At 43.9% G+C, this 20,978-nt stretch overlaps 1 protein-coding gene across 1 annotated transcript in view; it reads left to right on the forward strand.

Annotated features, from left to right (window-relative positions):
• Nucleotides 1–19,329, forward strand: part of LOC132984383 (B-cell lymphoma/leukemia 11A-like) — a 37,929-nt gene extending 18,600 nt beyond the window's left edge. Inside the window, exon 3 of the mRNA XM_061051209.1 lies at nucleotides 13,846–19,329. Within this exon, the coding sequence (XP_060907192.1) occupies nucleotides 13,846–15,833 (1,988 nt within the window). The 3' untranslated portion in view covers nucleotides 15,834–19,329. The remainder of the gene's footprint in view (nucleotides 1–13,845) is intronic.
• The last annotated feature ends 1,649 nt before the right edge of the window (nucleotides 19,330–20,978 follow it).

Here is a 20,978-nt window from a genome sequence, read left to right on the forward strand (position 1 = left end):
TTGCCAAATTGCACAATAACACTGGCAATGTTTAGCAACTTTGCAAATTAATTTTTTGTTCAATTTAAAGATGTTTTCTGTTGTGGGCTTGGGACAGCTTTTGGTCAAAAATATGACTGAATATGTGTAGTGCTATATATGTGCTTTTTGATATTATCGATCATTAAGAGTATTACAATTTTTGACATCCATTGTTTTTACAAAGCACGTTTGAAAATGATTTTGTCAGAGTGTTATAAGAAATATGACACACATGTGAGAGAAAGTGTTGATTTGTGTGGAAGGGTTTGGACTTGATGAAATCGTATGAGAATTGGATTGTGTTTCATCAATTTGTCTGAGAGTGTGGGCTCCTGATGCAAATTAGCAAAGAATATAGGGTCAGTCTTTACAATTACTTACCTTAATAAATCAGCCATAGCAGCTGCGTTGTCATCTGCTGTTAAGCATAGTGGCATACTAAATGAAATTGGGGGTCACTCTTGGTAGTTTTAGCGATTAGCATAAGCTAATGACTTGGAAGGATGAACAGGAGGTGGAGATAAAGAGGAGGAAGAGAAGGAGGGTAAAAGGGGCAACGCTGTCTGGCTCTCTCACCCACCATTAAGGGCCTGCCCCTGGACTTGAAGAGCGGGCCAGTTTCCCATGCACCGGGCAGTACAGGCGAGCCCTCTTTGGTTACACAAAATGTCTGCCCGTACGGCCACAGAGAGAGATATTATTAGTGTTATTTTGCCTGAGATATCTGAGAGCATGGTGCTTTTAGGCGCTCTTGTTTGAGTGGCTGACAGACTCTTGAGTTTCTGCAGCAGATTAAATGAAATTTTAGCAGCTTTTTCTTGGGGCCAGGCCATAAAACCGCACAAAGGAAGCAGCTGCCACTAATGTAATCTAGAATGGGGTGCTGCAGTGTAAAGCTGTCCACCACTCTTTTGTTTTTCCCTTCTTCTGCTCTCCACAGCTTTTTATGCCATTCTTGACACCCTTCAACTACACCCCTTCCTTTTCAGATAATATCCTTGTTCTTTCACTGCCCTTAATTCCTCTTTTCATCAGCTTCCCCTCTGTACACGGCAAAGGTGATGAAACCGGACGAGAGCAATAAAGGCAATGTGTTTTAAGAGCAAACATGTCTTTTTATGTCTTTATATATCCATAGAGCTGTGTCAAAGGTACAAGAGAGCACGGTCTGGTTGTCTCCAAAGCTTTCTCTTTGTACTGCCTGTACGTCTGAACCGTATAAGCTCGACATGTATGGAATGAGCATATAGGATCTTTACAGTTTGACCTTGTGCAAACCTACAAAGTTCAATTCTCGGAATGCAACACAAGCAGTCCGCTGGGGTCGATGCCCCCGCGACCTCTGTGTCAGTCAGGGGTTGTCAGCCCCCCTCTCAAAATGACAGGGTGGATCTTGAGAACCTGACTTCATGTTGGCAGGGAGTGGAGTTACATTCCTGTCAGGGCTGTCATTGTAGAAGTGACATGAGAGAGAGAGAGAGAGAGAAAGAAAAAGAGAGGAAGGAGTGAGAGAACAAGAAAACCAGCAGGGGTGCAGTACTATATCCATCCATAATAAAAGCTGTTTGTTAATTACGTTTCTTAATCATTTCTAGTTGACGTTTGCTTCAGCACAGCGAAAAATTTGGCGTGTTGGCGACGCTTTGAGACTCCACAATCGGCCTCCGTAAATGAAGTTTTATAGTCTGTTAGAGAAGCAATGGCACAAACATCTGGCCTATAAATCTCAGGTGGTGCTGCAGAGTGTTGCACGAGAAACCAGCTCTTACATCCCCTGATCAGTCATTAATCTAGATTTCCGCACTTCCACACTGGCTTATTTATATATGCTTGGTTAGGTGTTGAGCTTTCCAGGAGGGTAGGCATTGCATTGGAAGTAACAGTTAGGAGAATTGACCACAGTGCAGTTTTACATAATGTTCTTATGTTCTGATGCTTTATGTGTATACATTCTGGTGAGTGTAAACGTGCGTTTGCATTATGTCCTTTAATCTCTTATGTTTAAGTGTCTTGCCACTGCCTGTTGAGGAATGTCTGAGTTCATGGACCGTGTGCAGAAACGATGGCTTTAAGGTGGACTCAAGTGTGCCGCTCAACAAGTCAGTCAGTCAGTCTGTACATGCATGTGTCCTGTCCTGCAGCTGTCTGAGAATAAATCCTCCTGTCACCAGAGCACACAGGCTTTCTTTACATACAGCCTCGTTCGTCAACTCGTTCTCAGGTCTAAAGGCTCATTATACTCTTTCTCAAAGACGTCTTTTACTTTACCTTAAAGGGAGGACTTTATTGTGACTATATTCCTGATTATACGTCGACTGTTACAAATCCACAGGAGAAGTTTGAACCTGTTCCTGACATCCTCCTTTTTTTTCTGAAGTCTTTATCTTTCTGTCTCTTATTGCTTTTGTCTGTCTTGTCATTTTTCTTGGTACCCCTCACTTCCTCCTGAAAGAAAACAAGAGATTTTTTTTTGTAGTGCAAACCATGCATGCATGCAGCACACATGCACACATGCACACTTACACACCAACATCCCACATGTTTACTTAAACCTGATGACCCAATAGAAATAGCTCTTGCCCCCCCCCCCCCCATTTGCCACCCTCCTTTTCTACTCCTCTGCTCCGCCCTCCCTCCTTCCCTCCCCAGGGTAGGTCGCTATAGCCCCCCTTATAAACACAGTGATCTATAGGAGCCCTAGACCCAGACAGATTTTTGGCATGGCTGTGCAGGTAGCATTCCAGCACGGTTTGAGATCTTAGGGCGCTAGCCTCGTTAAAAGCCTGATTTATGCTCTACAGCTGGGCACAAAGGAACCTACAGGTTGGCTAACTTAATTAATATCACGCTCGCTACTGCTAAGACCTATGCAAGTTGCAGACACACCTCTAGGGAGAATAAGCGGAAGGGTCCACATGCTGTATTTTTAACAGGCCAATGACAGTGTGTGTGTGTGTGTGTGTGTGTGTGTGTGTAGGCACAGGATGTAACCAGAAGACAGCTGTGTTGAACATGATTCCAAAGTATTCTTATAAAGGCTTACAGTACCACAGAGGTTAAAGTATCACTAATATAGATGCACCTTTTTGCCCATTTTGGAAGACAGAGAAGTACGACTCTGCGCTAACTTTCACTTGGTCTTATTGTCCACCATATTCCCCGCCTCTCTCACATTGCTTTAGTGGCTCATCAGACCATGTGTCTTCAATTAGTAGTAGGGAATCTGGTACGGCAAGCCTCGGAGATGAAGTATTGTGTAGAGAGCTTGGACAGCTATTGCCAAGCATATGGCACATCCATCTTTCGGACTGTTATCGATGTTAAACGTTACATGTAGGTATTAACTGGCTGCCTTCACCTTGCCCTAACCCCACAGCCTTTTCTTTGGCATGCACAGTTCAGCCGTGTGTCGTCTGCAAAGAATATCGTGCCCTGTAATGTCAATACAACCTTGACTCATTTGATTTGGAGCATTTGTCCGAATCAACATGACATAAAGGTGTGTTCATGGTTTGGGTCAGGCCTCTAGGGCAGTCCGGACAGATTTATTGTCAAGTCGTTGTATTAAGCGGAGGAGCACTTAAGGAAACATTTGTAGGTCACTTTAGATATCTGACCACTTCCTCACTGTGCCATGTCTCTTCCTGCTTCTGTCACAATGTCCTAAAGGGGTTGAATTAGGGATGAACAGGAGGCCATTTTGCAATTTTAATCAGGATTTGGAAAGCTTCTGAGTGGAGAAGTGGCCCAGCACTGTTTTCTCCTCAATGAATTAATAATGGAGTGGGGAATGGAGGGTAGACTGCATGGATGGTGGTGGGATGGGGCACTGAAGTCTCATTGTGAGTGGCCGTGTCCTTATTACACGATCAGGGAACTCAGTGTCTTAGACCTTACTAGTTAGGACATTGCATTCAATTTGACAGGGGGTAATTAGGATGAATGATAAATCGACAACTTATTGAAACTTGTGATAGAATCTATTTTTACGTCCAGACTTCAGTTCTGAGGTCAGCACTTGTTCAAGCGTATCTTTCTTGACTTCCAGCTTCTATGTTTCCAAGGAAAATGAATTTGCAGACTTAGTCTGACCCTGAGATACCCCTCGATCTAAAGAGTCTGGCTATTGATGCTTCCTTAACCACTCGACCACCGTGTGCACAGTCACACACAGCAGATGGGACGTGTGTTAAACCCTCAGCCTCCACAGCTCCGGGCCACGGGACACTCCAACACACTGGCCCTCTTGTTTTAAAGTGCCATGTCCCTCCACAATGCCTCGAGGCTCCTATGCATAACGAGCTGCTATGGTTGGCCCGAGCTCACATGCCCTGGTCCTTTCACCCTGAGGTGATAGGACAGGGTGAAAAATAACTGCATGTTTCAAACAGCCCTTGTTCACTGGTGTCTAAAGGATGGCCCATGCTTAAGAGCTCCTGGGGGCTTCAGCGAGCATCTTCAAGAACAAACAACTGAGGTCGACCTTATAGCGGTAACTTTATTTTTCCAAGCAGTGCCCTTATTCCAGTTGAACACCAAGGCAAGGGAAGGTGGTCTTTTATAGATGAACAAAGTGTATCTGGAAACCCAAAGTCGCCTTTGGTGGCACAATGCAGAGATCAAGATAACACATTTTTCTGTTTTGCGCCCTTTAGTGTTTCTTTTGCCTGTTTTTGTGTCACACTAAAAGTAATATTTACAGTGACAGGACTTCTTAGGCAAGGGTTTGAAATGAATATAAGACTCTGGACACATGGATGGACTTCTGGAGAGCTGCTCGAGTCTAAACACTGAAGATTGGAGGTGTACGCATGGGCGTTTTAGAGACAAAGTTAATGCCCCTTTGTGGTTCAGAAAAAAAGATTTAAAGAAAGTATTTGTGAGTGTGTTACAGGCCAAGAGTAGAGAATCCAAGAGGTGTGTGCTATTTTGAAAGAAAGACCTACTTTAACCTCTCAGTGCTTTCATCAGAGCGTGTTAAAGAAATAGCGTGATGGAAGGAGGAGGAACAAAGGAGCATGCAGGCTGCATGAGGGACCGAAAGCATGAGGAAGAGGGAATGACCCTATCCTCAAGACAGGCTGGAGTGTTTGCTACCGGCAGACTCAGTGTGTGTGTGTGTGTGTGTGTGTGTGTGTGTGTGTGGGTGAGACAGAGTTTGTGTGTCTGTCCTGCCTGTCTGCCATTGGCTGAGAGATTCCCTGACTGCAGGTTTGTGTGTGTACATCAGGTGAACTTCCCCACTTGAACCTTTCTTCACTTCCTCCCTTTCTCTCTCTCTCTCTTTCTCTCTCTCTCTCTCGCCATTTTCTTCAATATATCTCAATCTTTGTCCTCCTCTCTCTAACGCAGTCATTCATTCAATATAGTTTGCACACAAGTGCCATCTTACTTCTAAATTGTAGTTTTCCTCTACTCTTATCTTACCCTACTTTTGACACGTGTGTGTCTCTGTGTGTGTTTGTGTGTGTGTGTGTGTGTGTGTGTGTGTGTGTGTGTGTGTGTGTGTGTGTGTGTGTGTGTGTGTGTGTGGCACTGTAGTATTAATGCATGGCTAATTTATGGCTGGTATCCTTGCTTCCTACTAGTGCATGTATTTTTTTATGAACTTTTTTATAAAAAAACACAAGTTCACACTTAACAACATAAAACAGTTCTAGTTTTGTGTTGGTCTTTGATACAGATCATAGAAAACAAAACAAAAGCAAAGATATGTCATTGTTTATGAAACTTAAACATCATTGATATAACATAATCAGTATTGTATGTGATATTGTGTGTAATATGTATGTTACACAGACGGTTCTGGAGTCTGTTTTGAGTCATCACTGTGTGGTTTTGTAGTAGTTATACTCAGACTTGGACTGGAGCTCAAGCAATTACTGCATGGGACTCAGAAAATGGAAAGGAGGACTCAGACTTATTCATTGAAAAATACTGTTTTAATGTTTTTCCTATATATTTTTTTTGTATAAGACCGTCTTGTTCATAAAGAAGCACCATGAATGGTGCATAATGCTTTCAAAAAAAATTCAGCAAATGCAAACAAACACAATGCAACATATTTGTTAAAGAAGCATAGAAGAGAATATGATGATGACTTCAGACTAACAGATATTTATCAAGGATGAAACCAGAGAATTAGAACTTGAACTTGGACTCAGGCAATGGGGACTCGACTTGGGCTCTGCCCGAATCCTTCATTTGCTGACTCTGACTCGAAGTTAGAGAACTTGACTACTACATTGCTTTGTGAAATATAAAACTTTCCTGTTGCCTTTATTGGCTTTTATTTAAAACTCATGGTCTAAATGACTATTGAAGTTTGTTTTCACAAGAAGGATATTTTAGTTTTTAGTAATAGCTTAACATCAGTTTACATTCTACTGTAAAGCTTTTCAACATAGGATATAGATTTGATTATAACATTTTCATTGGAAATCTTGTTAGTCCTTCTTTATGCTGTGGTTGTAATTTCCTGTCCAGCTCCCTGCATGTCTGTGAAGACTGAAGAGGGAGAAAGCTGGGAGGTCAGATACAGGGCCCTGTATGCTCCGGTGAAGCTGTATCGCGTCCTGGCAAATGGTATGCAGGCTCATAACGCGCTCCACTCGTCCAATAGCCAGAGACGAAACAGTTTTGACAGTGTCGAATGCCCTGCCCCGGGGGCCTTATCATCCTCTGCTGCTTGCCTGCCTCCCTCCCCTGTTTCTCTTCTCCTGATGCTATCTATCTGGAGATTTATGCAGAAATGTGCAGCTAGTCGACCTCCCTGGTCCCCCTCCATCCTTTCTGCAGGGACGCCCGCCTGTCACAGGCTGAGCTATGCAGAGATAGTGAAGCTCGGGCTGCTGGCCTCATGTCTTGCGGTGGCTTTCTTGTCCATGCACTTCAAACAGGGATGATTCTTGTTCAGAGAGACAGCAGGCAATCTCATCTGAATGATGCGGCCTGTCTTTAAAAAGTAAAGAGAGCAAGAATGTCTGCGCTTTTGTGTTTTAGTGAATTCTGTTTTACCCTGTTATATTCTTCTTCAACCTATTTTCCTCTCTTCTCCTTCCCTTAAGCTGCAGATTATTGAGACGTATCTTTTCTTTGACAGAACTCTTTTCACATTTCCCCTCTGAAGTGCTCAGAGACTCCTCACCCATCTGGGATATTGCCCGAGTCCAAAAATACTCCTGCTTGATTAAGTCTTCTTATGTACCTGGATATGTGTGCTTAAACTGACACTTGGCATCTTTGATTCCGCTCCTTTTTTAGTACCTACTACACCGAGCGTCGGCTTTTGTTGACGGCGGTTTGATCCTGTGAAGCAGATCTCAACTCAATAAATAATCTCTGCGGATGCTTACATAAGCTATGGTCCATTTAATTAGACTTGTTAAGCTTAGAAGCCCAGAGGTCTTTTCACTGTACCATTAGAGCTGGGATGAGAAACAACAGCATGCGGCCTCCCACCGCCGCTGGTAAGCAGAGAGCAAATAATGATCTACATCAGACACACGGCTGGCCCGGGCTATTATAAGGTCTGCTGGACCAAGCCGCACCCAAGCACGAAGCTGTCCAGCTGGGCTTAGATGGGGTCGGTGAATAGATGGAAAGATGGAGGGATAGAGAGACGGACGGACTGATGGACGGGTGGGTGGACGGTCAGTTCAATCACAGTTCAACCGAGAAAAGATCAAAGGGAGTAAGGTTACACAGGGAAGCAGACAGTGTGGAGCGATGCTAATTTTGAAATGATTGTAGCAAGCTTATTACATTCTATTGTCCACACACACAAACACACACACACACACGCTTGAATGCATTCACACATGGACACGCTCATGGTGTAACTCGCTTACAATAAGCACACATGACAAATAAGAAACACCCATGCCTGCAGAAGCACATGCATATAAAAAAAACACAGACTTCCCCTCTACACACACACCAACACACATTTGTCTATTGTGTTTGGTGCAAGCATTCACTGGGCCCTGTGTGGGTGCCATCTGTCCATAATGGTTTCTCAGTTGCTCAGATGCTTCAGTTCCACTGTTGCTCTTATCAACTTTCAGGAGCAGGAGACGGGGAGAGGAAAGCTAAGAAGTGTGAAAGTCTGACTGGAGACAAAGCCACAGCCAGCAGATTACTTTATACTGGGCACAGACCCCTAAAAGACCACCATGCATCTCTATCTGGAGATCTGCCTCCCCTCTTTGCTTGTTCATGCCAGCTCAGCCTTATTGTCCCAGTCTACTTCTCTCTGCCCCTGTCTTTTGCTCTCTTACCTCTCTCCTTCTCTCCTTTTTCTACCTCTTACTTTTATGTGTAATGTGTGCCTTAGTGGTCAACTTTCTCCCACTTGTGTAATGTGTAACTCTGACACCAGCCAGCATTGCAGGCCCACATCAGACTTGTAAAAAAAAAAAAAAAAAAAGGGCCAGGATTTAGGCCTGTTCTTTTCTCTGGCTGGCATTCTGTTCAGTAAACCGTATTTCCTGCATCCGGCTTTGTCTCAGGAACAAGTGTTGGTCAAACAAGCCTTTTGTGTGTGGCCAGTGGCTCAGCGCACCACAACCAGTCTGGCCCGGGACAAAGAAGTGAGTGTATGAGCCCAGTTGTGGCTGTCACAAAAAAACACAGACAAACAGAGGGATAGAGGAGGAAGGTCAAGACCATGCAGGCAGCTGCTCTATCAGGTATATATTTTTTAAACTTTTAGAAATGAGCGTAAAGACTGATAAAACAGTTGTTGAAACTTTTTCACACATGCACTCCTGAAAATGTCAAGAACATTTCAGGTCAGCCTACCCCTGTAATCTTCCTGGGTTTCCTGTACACATACGTATCTACCTCACAGTTTGAATTTTTCCCTGTCAGAAGGGGGGACGTGGGGATACACAGAATGAGGAAAGTTATTCAATGTGTGTAACTGGATGCATCAATGAATGAGCGGTAAAGAACATATTAGCAAGCAGGAAATAGTATGAAGCAGCTTCACTACATACACGATCAGACCGGTCGCTGGGATAAACATCATTACACCTGCTCGCTTGCTAACTGTGAAGTTTCCTGGACCTGACATCATGTGGAAATTTCTAAAAGGGGGCTGGCAGGAAAAATTCCGGGTAAAGTCAGAGCGAAAAATGGTGTGTTTGCTTTCACACTCGCAGCTCATACTGAATATTTCGGTACATTTTCAGAGTTTTTGGTAATACTTTTTAGGTTTAAAGTGAAATAAACCTAAAAAGCCTCTTGCCAATAATACTAGCTATTTTCTTGTATTTATTTTCCAACTCGGCCCTTAAAGTCAAGTGAAAGTCATGCACAACACAGTGCATTTAGAAAATGCAGAAGAAGAGCTCTAATGTGTGCCTTAGAGCCTTCCTCCACCCGTCCTCTCCTGATTCACCCTTCACCTCTGTCCAATCCCTGACTGTGAATACCCTAATGACATAAACAGAGTAGTAATCACATTAACGCCAGTTACGGCTGAGGCACTCTTAAGAGGCACTGTATTGACAAGCCTCTGTCTTCCCAAAGCACTCACTCCAACACCTATAAACACTTATGAATATTGGCAAAGACCTGCTATTAGCATAATCACTTTTCAGGTGTGTGAGTGCTCCTGAGCCCAGGCGACTGATAACTTTGGAAAATGGGGGTGACATGTTGTGTCCCTCTGTGTCTCCCCTCTCGATGCCTTCCTCCGTCTCCTTTCGGAGGCTCTGTGTGCTAATCCTGTTAGCTTGTTCCTCCATTAGCTAAATGACCAATATCAGAGAGAGCTGCATGGTCACACAGCGACGGCCTGAGCCCGCGACGAGGCTCGGTCAAGGACAAAACAAAAAACATGAAGGCCAAGCCAAGTCTGCCAACTCTTGGATTGAGGTCTAGAAAGTTTGAGAAAGTTAGCTGGGTTTAATCGGGAGATACAGAGAGGAAGATAGTCGATGTCCTTTTTTGTGCTTTCCCTCATTCGTCTTTCACACAGCAGCTACTTTTCTCTGTAACGCTCAACCCATTAGCTACCAATGGATGAAAGCAACTGTAAACATTCAGTCACTTTCTAGCTGATGTTACCAAAGAAGTGGTTGAAGGCTAACATGGCCAATTTATAGAGTTTACACAGTATGATGGGGAGAAGTTGTTCCAAATGTTAGCTAGACAGTAGTTGAATACTCCTGTGTTGTTTAGTGGATGACAATGGATTATCAAATATGTTGTCTACCTTTTAATATGGTAAGATTTGTCAGATTTATAAAACTCACAGCCTTGGACACAGTAATACTACAACAGCATTTAATTCCATTCCCTGACCGTGATGTCAGAGGAAAAATGGCAGATGTGTGAATATGGTGAATGAACCTGCCAACAACGGGTCAAGGTCACGATCGTCTTGGCATCTGTTGTTTTGTTTGTTTGTGTTTGTTGCTGTGTTTTGGGTGATGCGGTAGCCCGAAGGGTTGAAGAGAGCAATATGGCGTCCGTGTGAGTGTGAGTGTGTGCGGTGATTGAGAGACACTGAGTGCGTGTGAGACTGGCTTTGGGGGGGTTGGGTCACAAAACAATAGAGCAATCTGCATGAGCAAAGAGTACATGATGCCTCGGCCTCGTAGACTGCGTGTGTGTTTTGCTTTGTCTGGTCAGCCCTGATGTCTGGGACGGTGCTGTGAATGTGGTGTCAGCAGCTGCAGGCCGCCATATCTGCTGTTTAAGGCGCCATCATTTCCTCACTGCCCTTGCATCAGTTTGGCCTTGTGCTTTCTGCATGATCCCGGGATCATATTCTCTGCCTGATAGCAGTGTCCGTAAGACACTATAATAGCCTCCTCCTGCTTAGTGTTGCAATGTGCTGAAACTGCTTTGAAGGAGTTGTTAGCCCCCCTTTCTCTTCTCTTCCTCCATGCTTAGCCTCTTTAGTTCTTTATATTTTTCTTTTTTTTTCTCCATGATTATCATTCTTCTTCTTTTCTGCCCCTGATCCCCCTGCCCTCTCTAACTTCTCCTATACTGTTTCGCCTTCTCTCTCCCAAAGTCCCCTCTTTCAGCCCGTGCCATGAAATGGCAGCTAAGGGGTTGTCAGTGTGGTTTCTCCTCTCTGCTGATCCTATTTCAAAGGGACCTGGAGATCCAGCATTAGCTGTGCGGCTCTCCTGCTCTGCAGCCCTAACTCTCCACAGACTTAGAGTTAATGGAAGGAGAGAAACAGACGCAGAGAGGGAGCTCTCCTTTATTCCATTAGAGGACATACTCGTTTATAAGATCATCTGTCCTCCCTTACACAGTTCTCAGCTCTTCTTACTAGCAGAACAAAACAGAAAACCTTCAATGCCGTCAAATGCCTTGTCAGAATGTCTTCACCTTCCTTCCATTCCTTTGAAGACATGACTTCTTTTTTTGAGTGCAGCTATTAAGCACAATAATGGGCTTTCGATATCTGCTCTGTTGTTGTTGCGAGTGTGTGTTGGTCTGGCTTGTTGGTGCCCATCAATGTGACCGCTGCCTGCATAGAAATAACAATTATTATCAGAGTTTGCGGCATGTGGTTTCTCAATAGATAGATTTGTGATTGCATAGCACAAGACATGCTGTTTTTGATACGAAAGGAAATGAATTGACTACCAGCTTTGAAGTGCAGTGTAGTGGCTCCTGCAGCCTTCAGAAATGTGGTGGGTTGTCAGTAGGTTTGTCCTCTACATGCCACACTTCTCTCCCCACTTTGCTCCCTTCATTTTCTTCTGCGTCCTACTACCTTCAATTCCATGATCCTTTCATGCTTTCTTTCTTCTGACGGACGTGACATTCTAACTCCCCCCACCCTCCTCCTCCGTCTCTTGTCCCTTACAATAACAGCAAAATTAATCCATTATCCTCCTCATGCATGTACAGTCTTTGCTCACACATTCGAACGGAGATGAGGAAGTGTGTATGGGCTGTGAATCAAAGCAAAGTGAACAGAAGAGGCCAGGTTATTGCAACTGTTTTACGAGTGATTTGGGGCTTTCTATTTAAAGCCATAAAAACACACATATAATCAGGAAGCATACATACAGCTTAAGCCAATGTAATGGGCAGATTTTATTTGTGCTCGCGAGAGAGGGAGCAAAAAGCGTCTATGGGCAAATGGCTTTTTTATGATGGAAAAATTCCATAGTGGGTCAAAGCCCCTCGCAGGTGGCAGCAATTAACTGTAATTCTTGCAGATTGTAATGATCCATAATTTACCAGTATAACCCCCCCCCCCCTCTAACTCTTTTCAGTCAAGAGAAAAAGGTTTGCATGGAGGTTTGATTGGGTGCACATTTTATGCCGTGTTCAGGTCTTTAAGTGAGATTGTTCGGAGGGGGCGACTCATGTGGCTGTGGACACAGAAAGTAGAACCACAGACCATCAGTCAGTTCCATCTATTGCTCATCCACGACATCACTCTTTTCTCACAGCAGCCATCTTCTCTTTCTGCGCCCTCTTCAACCCTTTGTCTTTCAGATACAGCAGGCTTAAAACATGCAACACTGTCCATCCGACATCTTAGGGGTCGCTTATAGAGGCAAACACACACACACACGCACGCACACACACACACACACACACACACACACACACACACACACACACACACACGCACACACACACATACATATGGACTAACTTCCTCCCTCCCTCTGCCTTGTTCTCCCTCTTTAACACAGTATGGCCATGGTTATGGGTTCAGTGTTTGCAAATGACTTCAGAAAAAAATACCCTCCAGTGAAAAAAAAGAAAAAGGAGAAGAAAGGATAAGAAAGCTAAAAGATGAAAGGGGGAGCACATTTGCAAGTGGCGGATGCTTCTTATTTTGCATATCTCTCACTTCTGCTTTCCCCTTCTTCTCCTTTTCTTTTCACCTGAGAGGATTTAAATAAATCCATAAAGCATGAAATATCAGAAATAGAAAAGTAATGCATGAAATGCATTTTCATAGGAGCCTCCCCACCCACACACAAACACAGCGACACATTTTCCCCCTTTTCGTCTTTTAGCTGCGAATGTGTTTTTTGTGATAAACGCTGCTACAATTTATTAACATGTGACCTCTTGTTTGTATTCAGCATTAATATGCAGCATCAGATACATGTCCCACTGTAGCCTATCTAATTCTGTAAACACAGCATAGGAAGGAGGATGAATGTGTTTAACGAGATTAGGCGTGCATTGTCAGGCAAATCTCCGGTCAGTGTGCGAGTGCTATTGAAAGTCAATTATTGTTGCAAATATTTCGATGCCTTCTCAGCTGTGTAAATTGTGTATTTGCTGCCTGAGTAATCTCTCATTATTGTTTTATTTATTCCTTTGTCAAATGTCATCCCAAGGGAACTGATTTAAATTGATTTTGTTCAAAACGTATTGTAAAACGCATTTTTGAATTTGGAAATGTAACACATCTACACATATTCTTACACAACAGTATCAAAAAAAAATGTGCAGCTTATTTCACCAAGCAGGTCTAATTGTCATGTATAATTTTAATATATTTTAAAAGTCATCGCAGACAGAGATAACTGCTGGTTAAATTTGGACTATGTAAAAAAATGCAAGACAAAACAAATCAATGGTGAGCACAAAGTATTACAATCAGTAATGGGTATTCACCTTATCATGACACATTCTTTTATTTATTTTTTCATCAATACTTTTTAAATATATTCAAAACCTCTGTCAAACAACTGAGGTGTCTTTTTTTTCATTCAATAATTGTTTAATTCTGGGGTTCTAATGAGTGGTTTAAAAAGTTGTTAAAACATTTACACAGGTTATAATGACGTTTGCCTCTCTGTGTGTCTTTTTTTCCAGATAAAGTTGAGCCCAACAGCTTCACCTGCACCACCTGTAAGCAGCCTTTCACCAGTGCCTGGTTCCTTCTCCAGCATGCCCAGAACACCCACGGTTTCCGCATCTACCTGGAGAGTGAACCTGGCAGCCCCCTCACCCCCCGCGTGGCTGCGGCTCCTGGGATGGGGGGTGACTGTGCCTCCTCCCAGCCTCCCCTCCATGCTGTCCACTTGGCTGAAGGCAGTCCTTACAGCCTCCTGAGGATGCCTGGCTCTGGCTCTGGTCGGGACACGGCATCCACGCCTCGTGAGGGCCGCTACCCCCGTACCCCACCGCTGTTCAGCCCGCCACCGCGCCACCACCTCAGCCCTGATGACCTGGCCCTGGCAACCCACCATCCCAGCGCCTTTGACAGGGTTATGAGGCTCAACTCGGTGCCACTAGAAGCCCCTCCCATGGACTTCTCAAGGCGTCTACGCGAGCTGGCTGGAAATGCAACTGGGGCTTCCCCGCCTCTCTCTCCAAACAGGCCCAGCCCTATGCAACGGCTGCTGCAGCCATTTCAACCAGGTTCTAAGCCTCCATTCTCAGCTACACCTCCCCTGTCCAGCTCTCAGTCACCCTCTGGTGCACGATCCACCCCAAATCCTGTATCCAACGCGGCCCAACCTGGAACTCCTCTCAAGGCAAAGTCTTGTGAGTTCTGTGGGAAGACCTTCAAGTTCCAGAGCAACCTAATAGTTCACCGGCGTAGCCACACGGGGGAGAAGCCATTCAAGTGTCACCTCTGCAACCATGCCTGCACCCAGGCCAGCAAATTAAAACGACACATGAAGACACACTGTCAGAGTAAGTCATCCTCGCTAAACGCTAAGTCTGATGATGGTCTCTCGACTGCAAGCTCCCCGGAACCCGGCACAAGCGATCTCATGGGCAGCGCCACGGATGCCCTCAAGTCAGTGGTCGCCAAGTTTAAAAGTGAAAACAATGGACTTATAACTGAAAATGGAGAAGAGGACGAGGAAGAAGAGGAGGAGGAGGAAGAGGAGGAAGAGGAGGAGGAGGAAGAAGAAGAAGAGGAAGAGGAGGAGGAGGGGGAGGAGGAAGAAGTGGAGAGCAAGCCTGGAGTGAAAGAAGGAAATGGAAGGAATGACTATCATTTTAGTCTGCGGTTAGAAGGCGCCCACCACCACCAGAACAGTGATGCCCTGCGCCCGCACCGCCGAAGCTTGTCCCGGGATCGGGGTGATGAAGACTCTGCCTTGGAGTCTGACCGAGCAGATGATGGAACAGTTACCACTGTCAATGGCACGGGACCCTTATCTTCTGACAGTTTGTCCAGAAAGTTGCTGGGTGGACGTGTTAGCCCCGGCGCTCTCAGTCCGCTGTCAAAGCGCATCAAGGTGGAGAAGGACCTTGACCCCCCCACACCCACCATCCCCAACACGGAGAACGTGTACTCCCAGTGGCTCGCTGGCTATGCTGCCTCACGACAACTCAAGGACCCTTTCATCAGCTTCACAGGTGGGGACTCTAGACAATCGCCCTTTGCCTCCTCGTCCGAGCACTCTTCAGAAAACGGCAGCTTACGCTACTCCACGCCGCCTGGCGAGCTGGACGGAGAGCGGGCCGCCTCAGGACGCAGTGGCACCGGAAGTGGGGCCAGCACTCCACACGGCGGCAGCGGGAATGGCAGGCCGAGCTCCAAGGACGGTCGGCGCAGTGACACTTGTGAGTATTGTGGCAAGGTGTTCAAGAACTGCAGCAACTTGACAGTGCACAGACGCAGTCACACTGGGGAGCGGCCCTACAAGTGTGAGCTGTGCAGCTACGCGTGTGCCCAGAGCTCAAAGCTCACCCGCCACATGAAAACCCACGGACAGATGGGCAAGGACGTGTACAAATGTGAAATCTGCCACATGCCTTTCAGTGTATACAGCACTCTGGAGAAACACATGAAGAAGTGGCACAGTGACCGCCCTCTGTCTGCTGACATTAAGACTGAGTAGTCAAAGAGCAGCATACTGGCAGCTCTATCTCAGTTCCCCCGGCTAAAAAGTGACCCTGACTAACTAGCCACTAAGTGAGGGGAAAGGACAACAGGGTTAGAGACACGCACGCGGTACAGCCCTGTTATCATCCCTGACTGGAAAAAAGCTGAATGCATGATCCATCATTGGGGCAATACACTTGCATCAAACGCAGAACTTTTTGAGCCTTTCTATTGTGCAATAATTTACACGTTTTGTATTTTTTGTAACTGGACAGCATGCTCAGTGTGTTTTGGCTACTTAGAGAGAAAGTTGTCCTTTGCTGGTGGGTTTGGTTGTACATGTGTCACTATTGATATTTTGATTTCTTCGACGTGAAAAAAGTTAGTCATGAGATCCCATGCTGCAAACAGTTCAAACTGTTTTACATATCATGTACAGTTTTGTGTTCAAACATATTGGACAGTGTCATATTATCAAAACATCAAGACAAGCAGGGTCACACTTCAAACGGATCTTTGTGAAAGATTTTCCATGCAAGATTGAGATGAGAGATATTATATATATGTTTATGAAAATTGGCTGCCTATGAAATGCTAGGCACTAGCGCCATTAGATATTCCTTTGACAAACAGCAATGAAATTAACAATATGGTGTGAAATGACAACAAGAGTGCCTTGGATATTTTACCTGCATTAGTTCATCCTCCTTTTTGCTATAAGCATGGAGTTTCAGCTACACAAGATTACAGGACATTTTTGTGCACATGTGGAACAAGCAGGTCCTTGCATCAAGCACCTGTACAACCCTGTCATTTTGTGACTCAGCAGAGCATAAGGAACCAGCTGAAACATAAACAGAAAAAAAGACTATGTGTATCTCTGGTAAATCATTTATCTGCCTGACTCGTGTATATTGTTATTCTCCAGATTATGATTCTGTTTACTGGCATGTTACATGCTAAAAAGGAGTAGAAGTTTGGTGTGTAGACTTTTGGTTTAGGTGTTTTTGTTTCCCGGTACACGTGTACCTTACTGAGAGGGTTAGTCTGACGAGTTGTTTTAACCAACGTGAAGCTCTTAATTTTCCAGAGTGTTTATTTTCTTTGAAAATTAAAAGTTTGCAGGTTTCTTTGTAAGTAGCACAGAATTATGTTTTCTTCAGTGTCAGAAAGCGGGCAGTGTAGCCAGCAGCCATTTGATGACCACAGAGTGGGTTATAAGTTGTTCTAAGCCAGACAGATTTTGGGTGGTGGTGGGGTTTGGGTGGGTGTCGGCGGGTGAGGTTCAGGGTAGTGGGTGGGGTGTGGGTTAACCAGTCGTCTCTACAATTCAAATGTTTATGTCCTTATAGCGCTTATTCTCTTAACTGCATAGATCTTAGTAACCCTTAAGTAATCTGAATCCCTTTTGATGAAATGACATTGGAGACGATCTTAAATGGAGGTCAGAATCCAAAGTCAAGATTCATAATTTAGTCATTTTTGCAACACATTACCCCTTCCACACAAGCTTTTTAGGATTTACATTTCACCACATGTTTTCTTTTCAGTTAACTCACCCTAGAATTCATTGTGGTAGTTTATTTCTTATCTCCATCCCCCTCATTGTCGATATAGCACTTGTCACTCTGCCTTGGATTCTGTATCTGTCTCTCTAATCGGAGGTACAGTCGGTTGAGTATAAAATGAGGACCGGATTCAGAACCGGGACTACCTATACGTGCACTGTTCAATTTTCCCAGTTTACAGTTGGACACTCAAGGGAAAACTTGCTCTTATGCTGACAGATTAGTGTGGTGTCAATGCTTTGCATTAAAAAGAAAAAAAAAAGGAAAAAAAAAAGAGTTCAACTAGAAACTGTTGCCAGCCATGTCTCCTCGTGAGAGCTCAACATCAGTTTGGCTCTTTGGGGTATCAGAGCAGGAACCGCCATAGAAATATCCTGCCTCATGAATATACTACTCACTACAGAAATATAAGAATTCTACAAATTTGATTTAAAAAGTTAAGAAAATTGTGTTGAGTTTCTAAAGTAACACTTCAATATCTTTAGGGGAGAACATTATTTAAATTGTGCTTTCATTTTTGATGGTTTGTTATTGTTTCTCTGTCCTTCTTGGTCACATCTGGGACTTGATCACTATGTAATGAATTGTAATGAACATGTCTCTCGTCTTTTTTGCCTTTACTATACACAAGTCTTCAGGTTGAACAAAAAGTTTGCATTTGGGAGAGATTTATGATATATAAATATATAGAGAGAACTTAAAACACATAGGAAAATGCACACTCATGTAAGTTCCTATGTTCAAAACACATTTATGGTCTACTTTTTTCCTGTATTTAGAATGGTATTTGAAATTAATGTTCACTTAGTGTAGGCACTTATAGTATTTATGTTGGAGCCTGTATTTTTAACTGTTTTGCCTGTACTCTTTAAAGGTTTCAATGTACCCTTTTTTTCTGTAGTGAAAAAAATCCCAACAAGCTGCCACCGTATATTTTCTTAATTTGGCAGGATAATATAGTGTGAATAATTTGTATGCTTGAAAATAAGTATGTTTTTTGAAAAAGAAAAATGTTGTGGTGTCCTAAGGGTGAGAGGTCATGTGATGACCTTTTCAGGCAGTCCCGCTGGAGTGGCCACAATGAGGTAATAACTGGTGGTTGTACATATCTTTTTAGTTTGTTTTATATATTTTTCTCTCCTGCCATTTTATATGCAGTAATTCAAGCTATTGTTGGGTTTTTCTTGGTAGCCAACTTTTTACTGTCCTTGAACATGTACCACCTGATAACATTCCAGCTGTTTTTGAAAGAGACCTTTTGTCATATGCAATCAATCCAACATCAATCTGAAAAGTATACCTTTTGCTACAGTTTTTCCGTATTTTTTTTGTTACTTCAAATTCTTATTTGTTTTTCATTGCCAAAAGAACCATGGTGCTTTATAATTTAAATATGGTACATTTCATATGCAAGGCATATTCTAAATATAATGGAAATCACAGAAAGAAAAAAAGTTTGGTACATGTTGTCAACGCTGATGGTTTTGAGGTACATTTGAATTTTCAGCCTGATTTCATCCTGTGTTCTGTATTTACTCTCAAGCTATTTGTTCTGAACTGAACTTGAAGTTGACCTCCGGCATTGGTCAACATTATTTATTATGACTATACACACATACACACACACACACACACACACACACACACACACACACACACACACACACACACACACAAACACACACACACACACTCTGTTCAGAACAGAGTCACTGCTAACAAATCAGTCCATTTTTCTCCCTCCTGATGAATCGTGATGGCTTATTTTCTCTGTTTGATGACCAAAGGTCATTGACCAACATTCATGAGTTTGTGCTTGACTTTCAGATTTGACTATTGTTATTTTTCAGTTATGGAGATGCCACTCTATTTTCAGCTGTTGTCTGCATTATTCTCTTCACTCAGCCATTTTGTCTTGAAAAAAATAAAAAAGTATTACATACATATCTGAATTTGTTTTTTTATTGGACTCGTTTGACTCTCTGCTTCTCCCTTTATCCTGCTTGCTTGGCCCCAGTGGTTACAGCGAATGACTGTTCACCAGTGTATCTGGTTCAGCTCGAAGTTATTCCTGGACACATTTGCAGAGTGGTTGCTTATGGTGGGTTATTTTGGGGTTTCTGTATATTATACAACAAGGAGCACAGTCCAGACCTCTTTTTGAAGATGTTTCCTGAGATAACTTTTATGACACAGAGTTATACTAATGAAACTGATGATCCAATACAAACGTATCTTCACTACGTTGAAGTTAAGTCATTTTTTTTCCTAGCACGTTTTCCGCCCTGGCTTAGCTTGAGTCATCCGTCACAGGGGTGGAGGTTTACCACCATATCTCTGGTCTGTGGCCTTGTCAGAGAAGCGTCTGTGTTATATCTCCACCAACCATCCCATTTCCTCCCGTCTCGCCCCCCCCCATTTCTGTTTTTTTTCGTACACCCACCACCCTCGCAACCTTTGCTCCATCTTTGTGCTCCATGTCTTTTTTTTTCTCCTTCATGTGTTTTCTCTCATTTCTTTCTTCACGCTGTATCTATGTTTTGAATATCATTTTATATCCCAGTGTCTCTCTTTTCTTCCGACCTCTCCCTTCCCTGTTTCCTTCTCTCTCCGCTGAAGCACTGGAGGGCAACATGACAGACTAATCGCTCTCCTTGTCCGAGCCCGGCGCTGTTTGCCTAGCAGGGCCAGATTAAAGTTCACAGATAGAGAGAGGTTCCTGCTTAGGCCAGGTGTTGACAGTTAAGATAAAGCAGAGTCGCAAGGAAGTGGGGGTTGTTGGATCGGTGTTGGGAGCCAGGAATTGCGAGACTGTGTGTGTGTTCCATGCTCATACACACACTTATAATGTTCAGTAGGGTGGTCACCTCCCCCTCCTTATCCCCCCCCCCACCCCCCTCCCTTCCTTGTCTCCAATCTCTCAAGTTCAATGTCAAGAGAGCAACAATGCTCTGGCCCACAAATCCCGCCACCAAACACCCCGTGCATAGCAGACATACTTTTCCCAGAGCAGAGTCTGGGCCCTTGCCTACCATCCCTGACCCCCCTCCTCTTCCTCCTTGTGTAGACATATGTCCTTAACTCGTAAAGGCAACAGTCACAGCTCTCTGACTGAAAGGAGGGATTTCAAGAAGCTTGTCTTTCAGCGAATAGCGCCTCTATTTCAGTTTGAACAGTTTTCTTCTTCAAGCTTGTTTGCCATTGGCAAAACAAGAACTTCAGGAAAGTAAATGTGATATTCCGACACTCTAATTTCTGCCTATAGTGATTTCACTAAATCCTTGTTAAAGGGCAAAAATGTTCAAGTTCATGAAGCTAAACAAAAGTAGTTCACAAACACTCTTCAAAAGATAAAGATTCCCCCCCTCCCTTGTTTGTCTTCCTCCCCTCCTCCTTCACCTCTCTTTCTGTCTTAACTTGCCTGTGTGTTTAAAGCAGGGAGGCCTCCCAGGCATAGCTGGGGAAATCCTTATCCAGGAGAGAGTCAGAGCGTTGAATCGACTCTCCAATCCTACCTTATATGCCACTTCTCCCTGTTTGCTCCCTCTGCCTTCCTCTCCATCTCTCAGTATAAAGTTGTGCTAACTGTCAGA

This window comes from Labrus mixtus, chromosome 2 (genome assembly GCF_963584025.1).
Source record: "Labrus mixtus chromosome 2, fLabMix1.1, whole genome shotgun sequence".
Taxonomy (NCBI): Eukaryota; Metazoa; Chordata; class Actinopteri; order Labriformes; family Labridae; genus Labrus; species Labrus mixtus.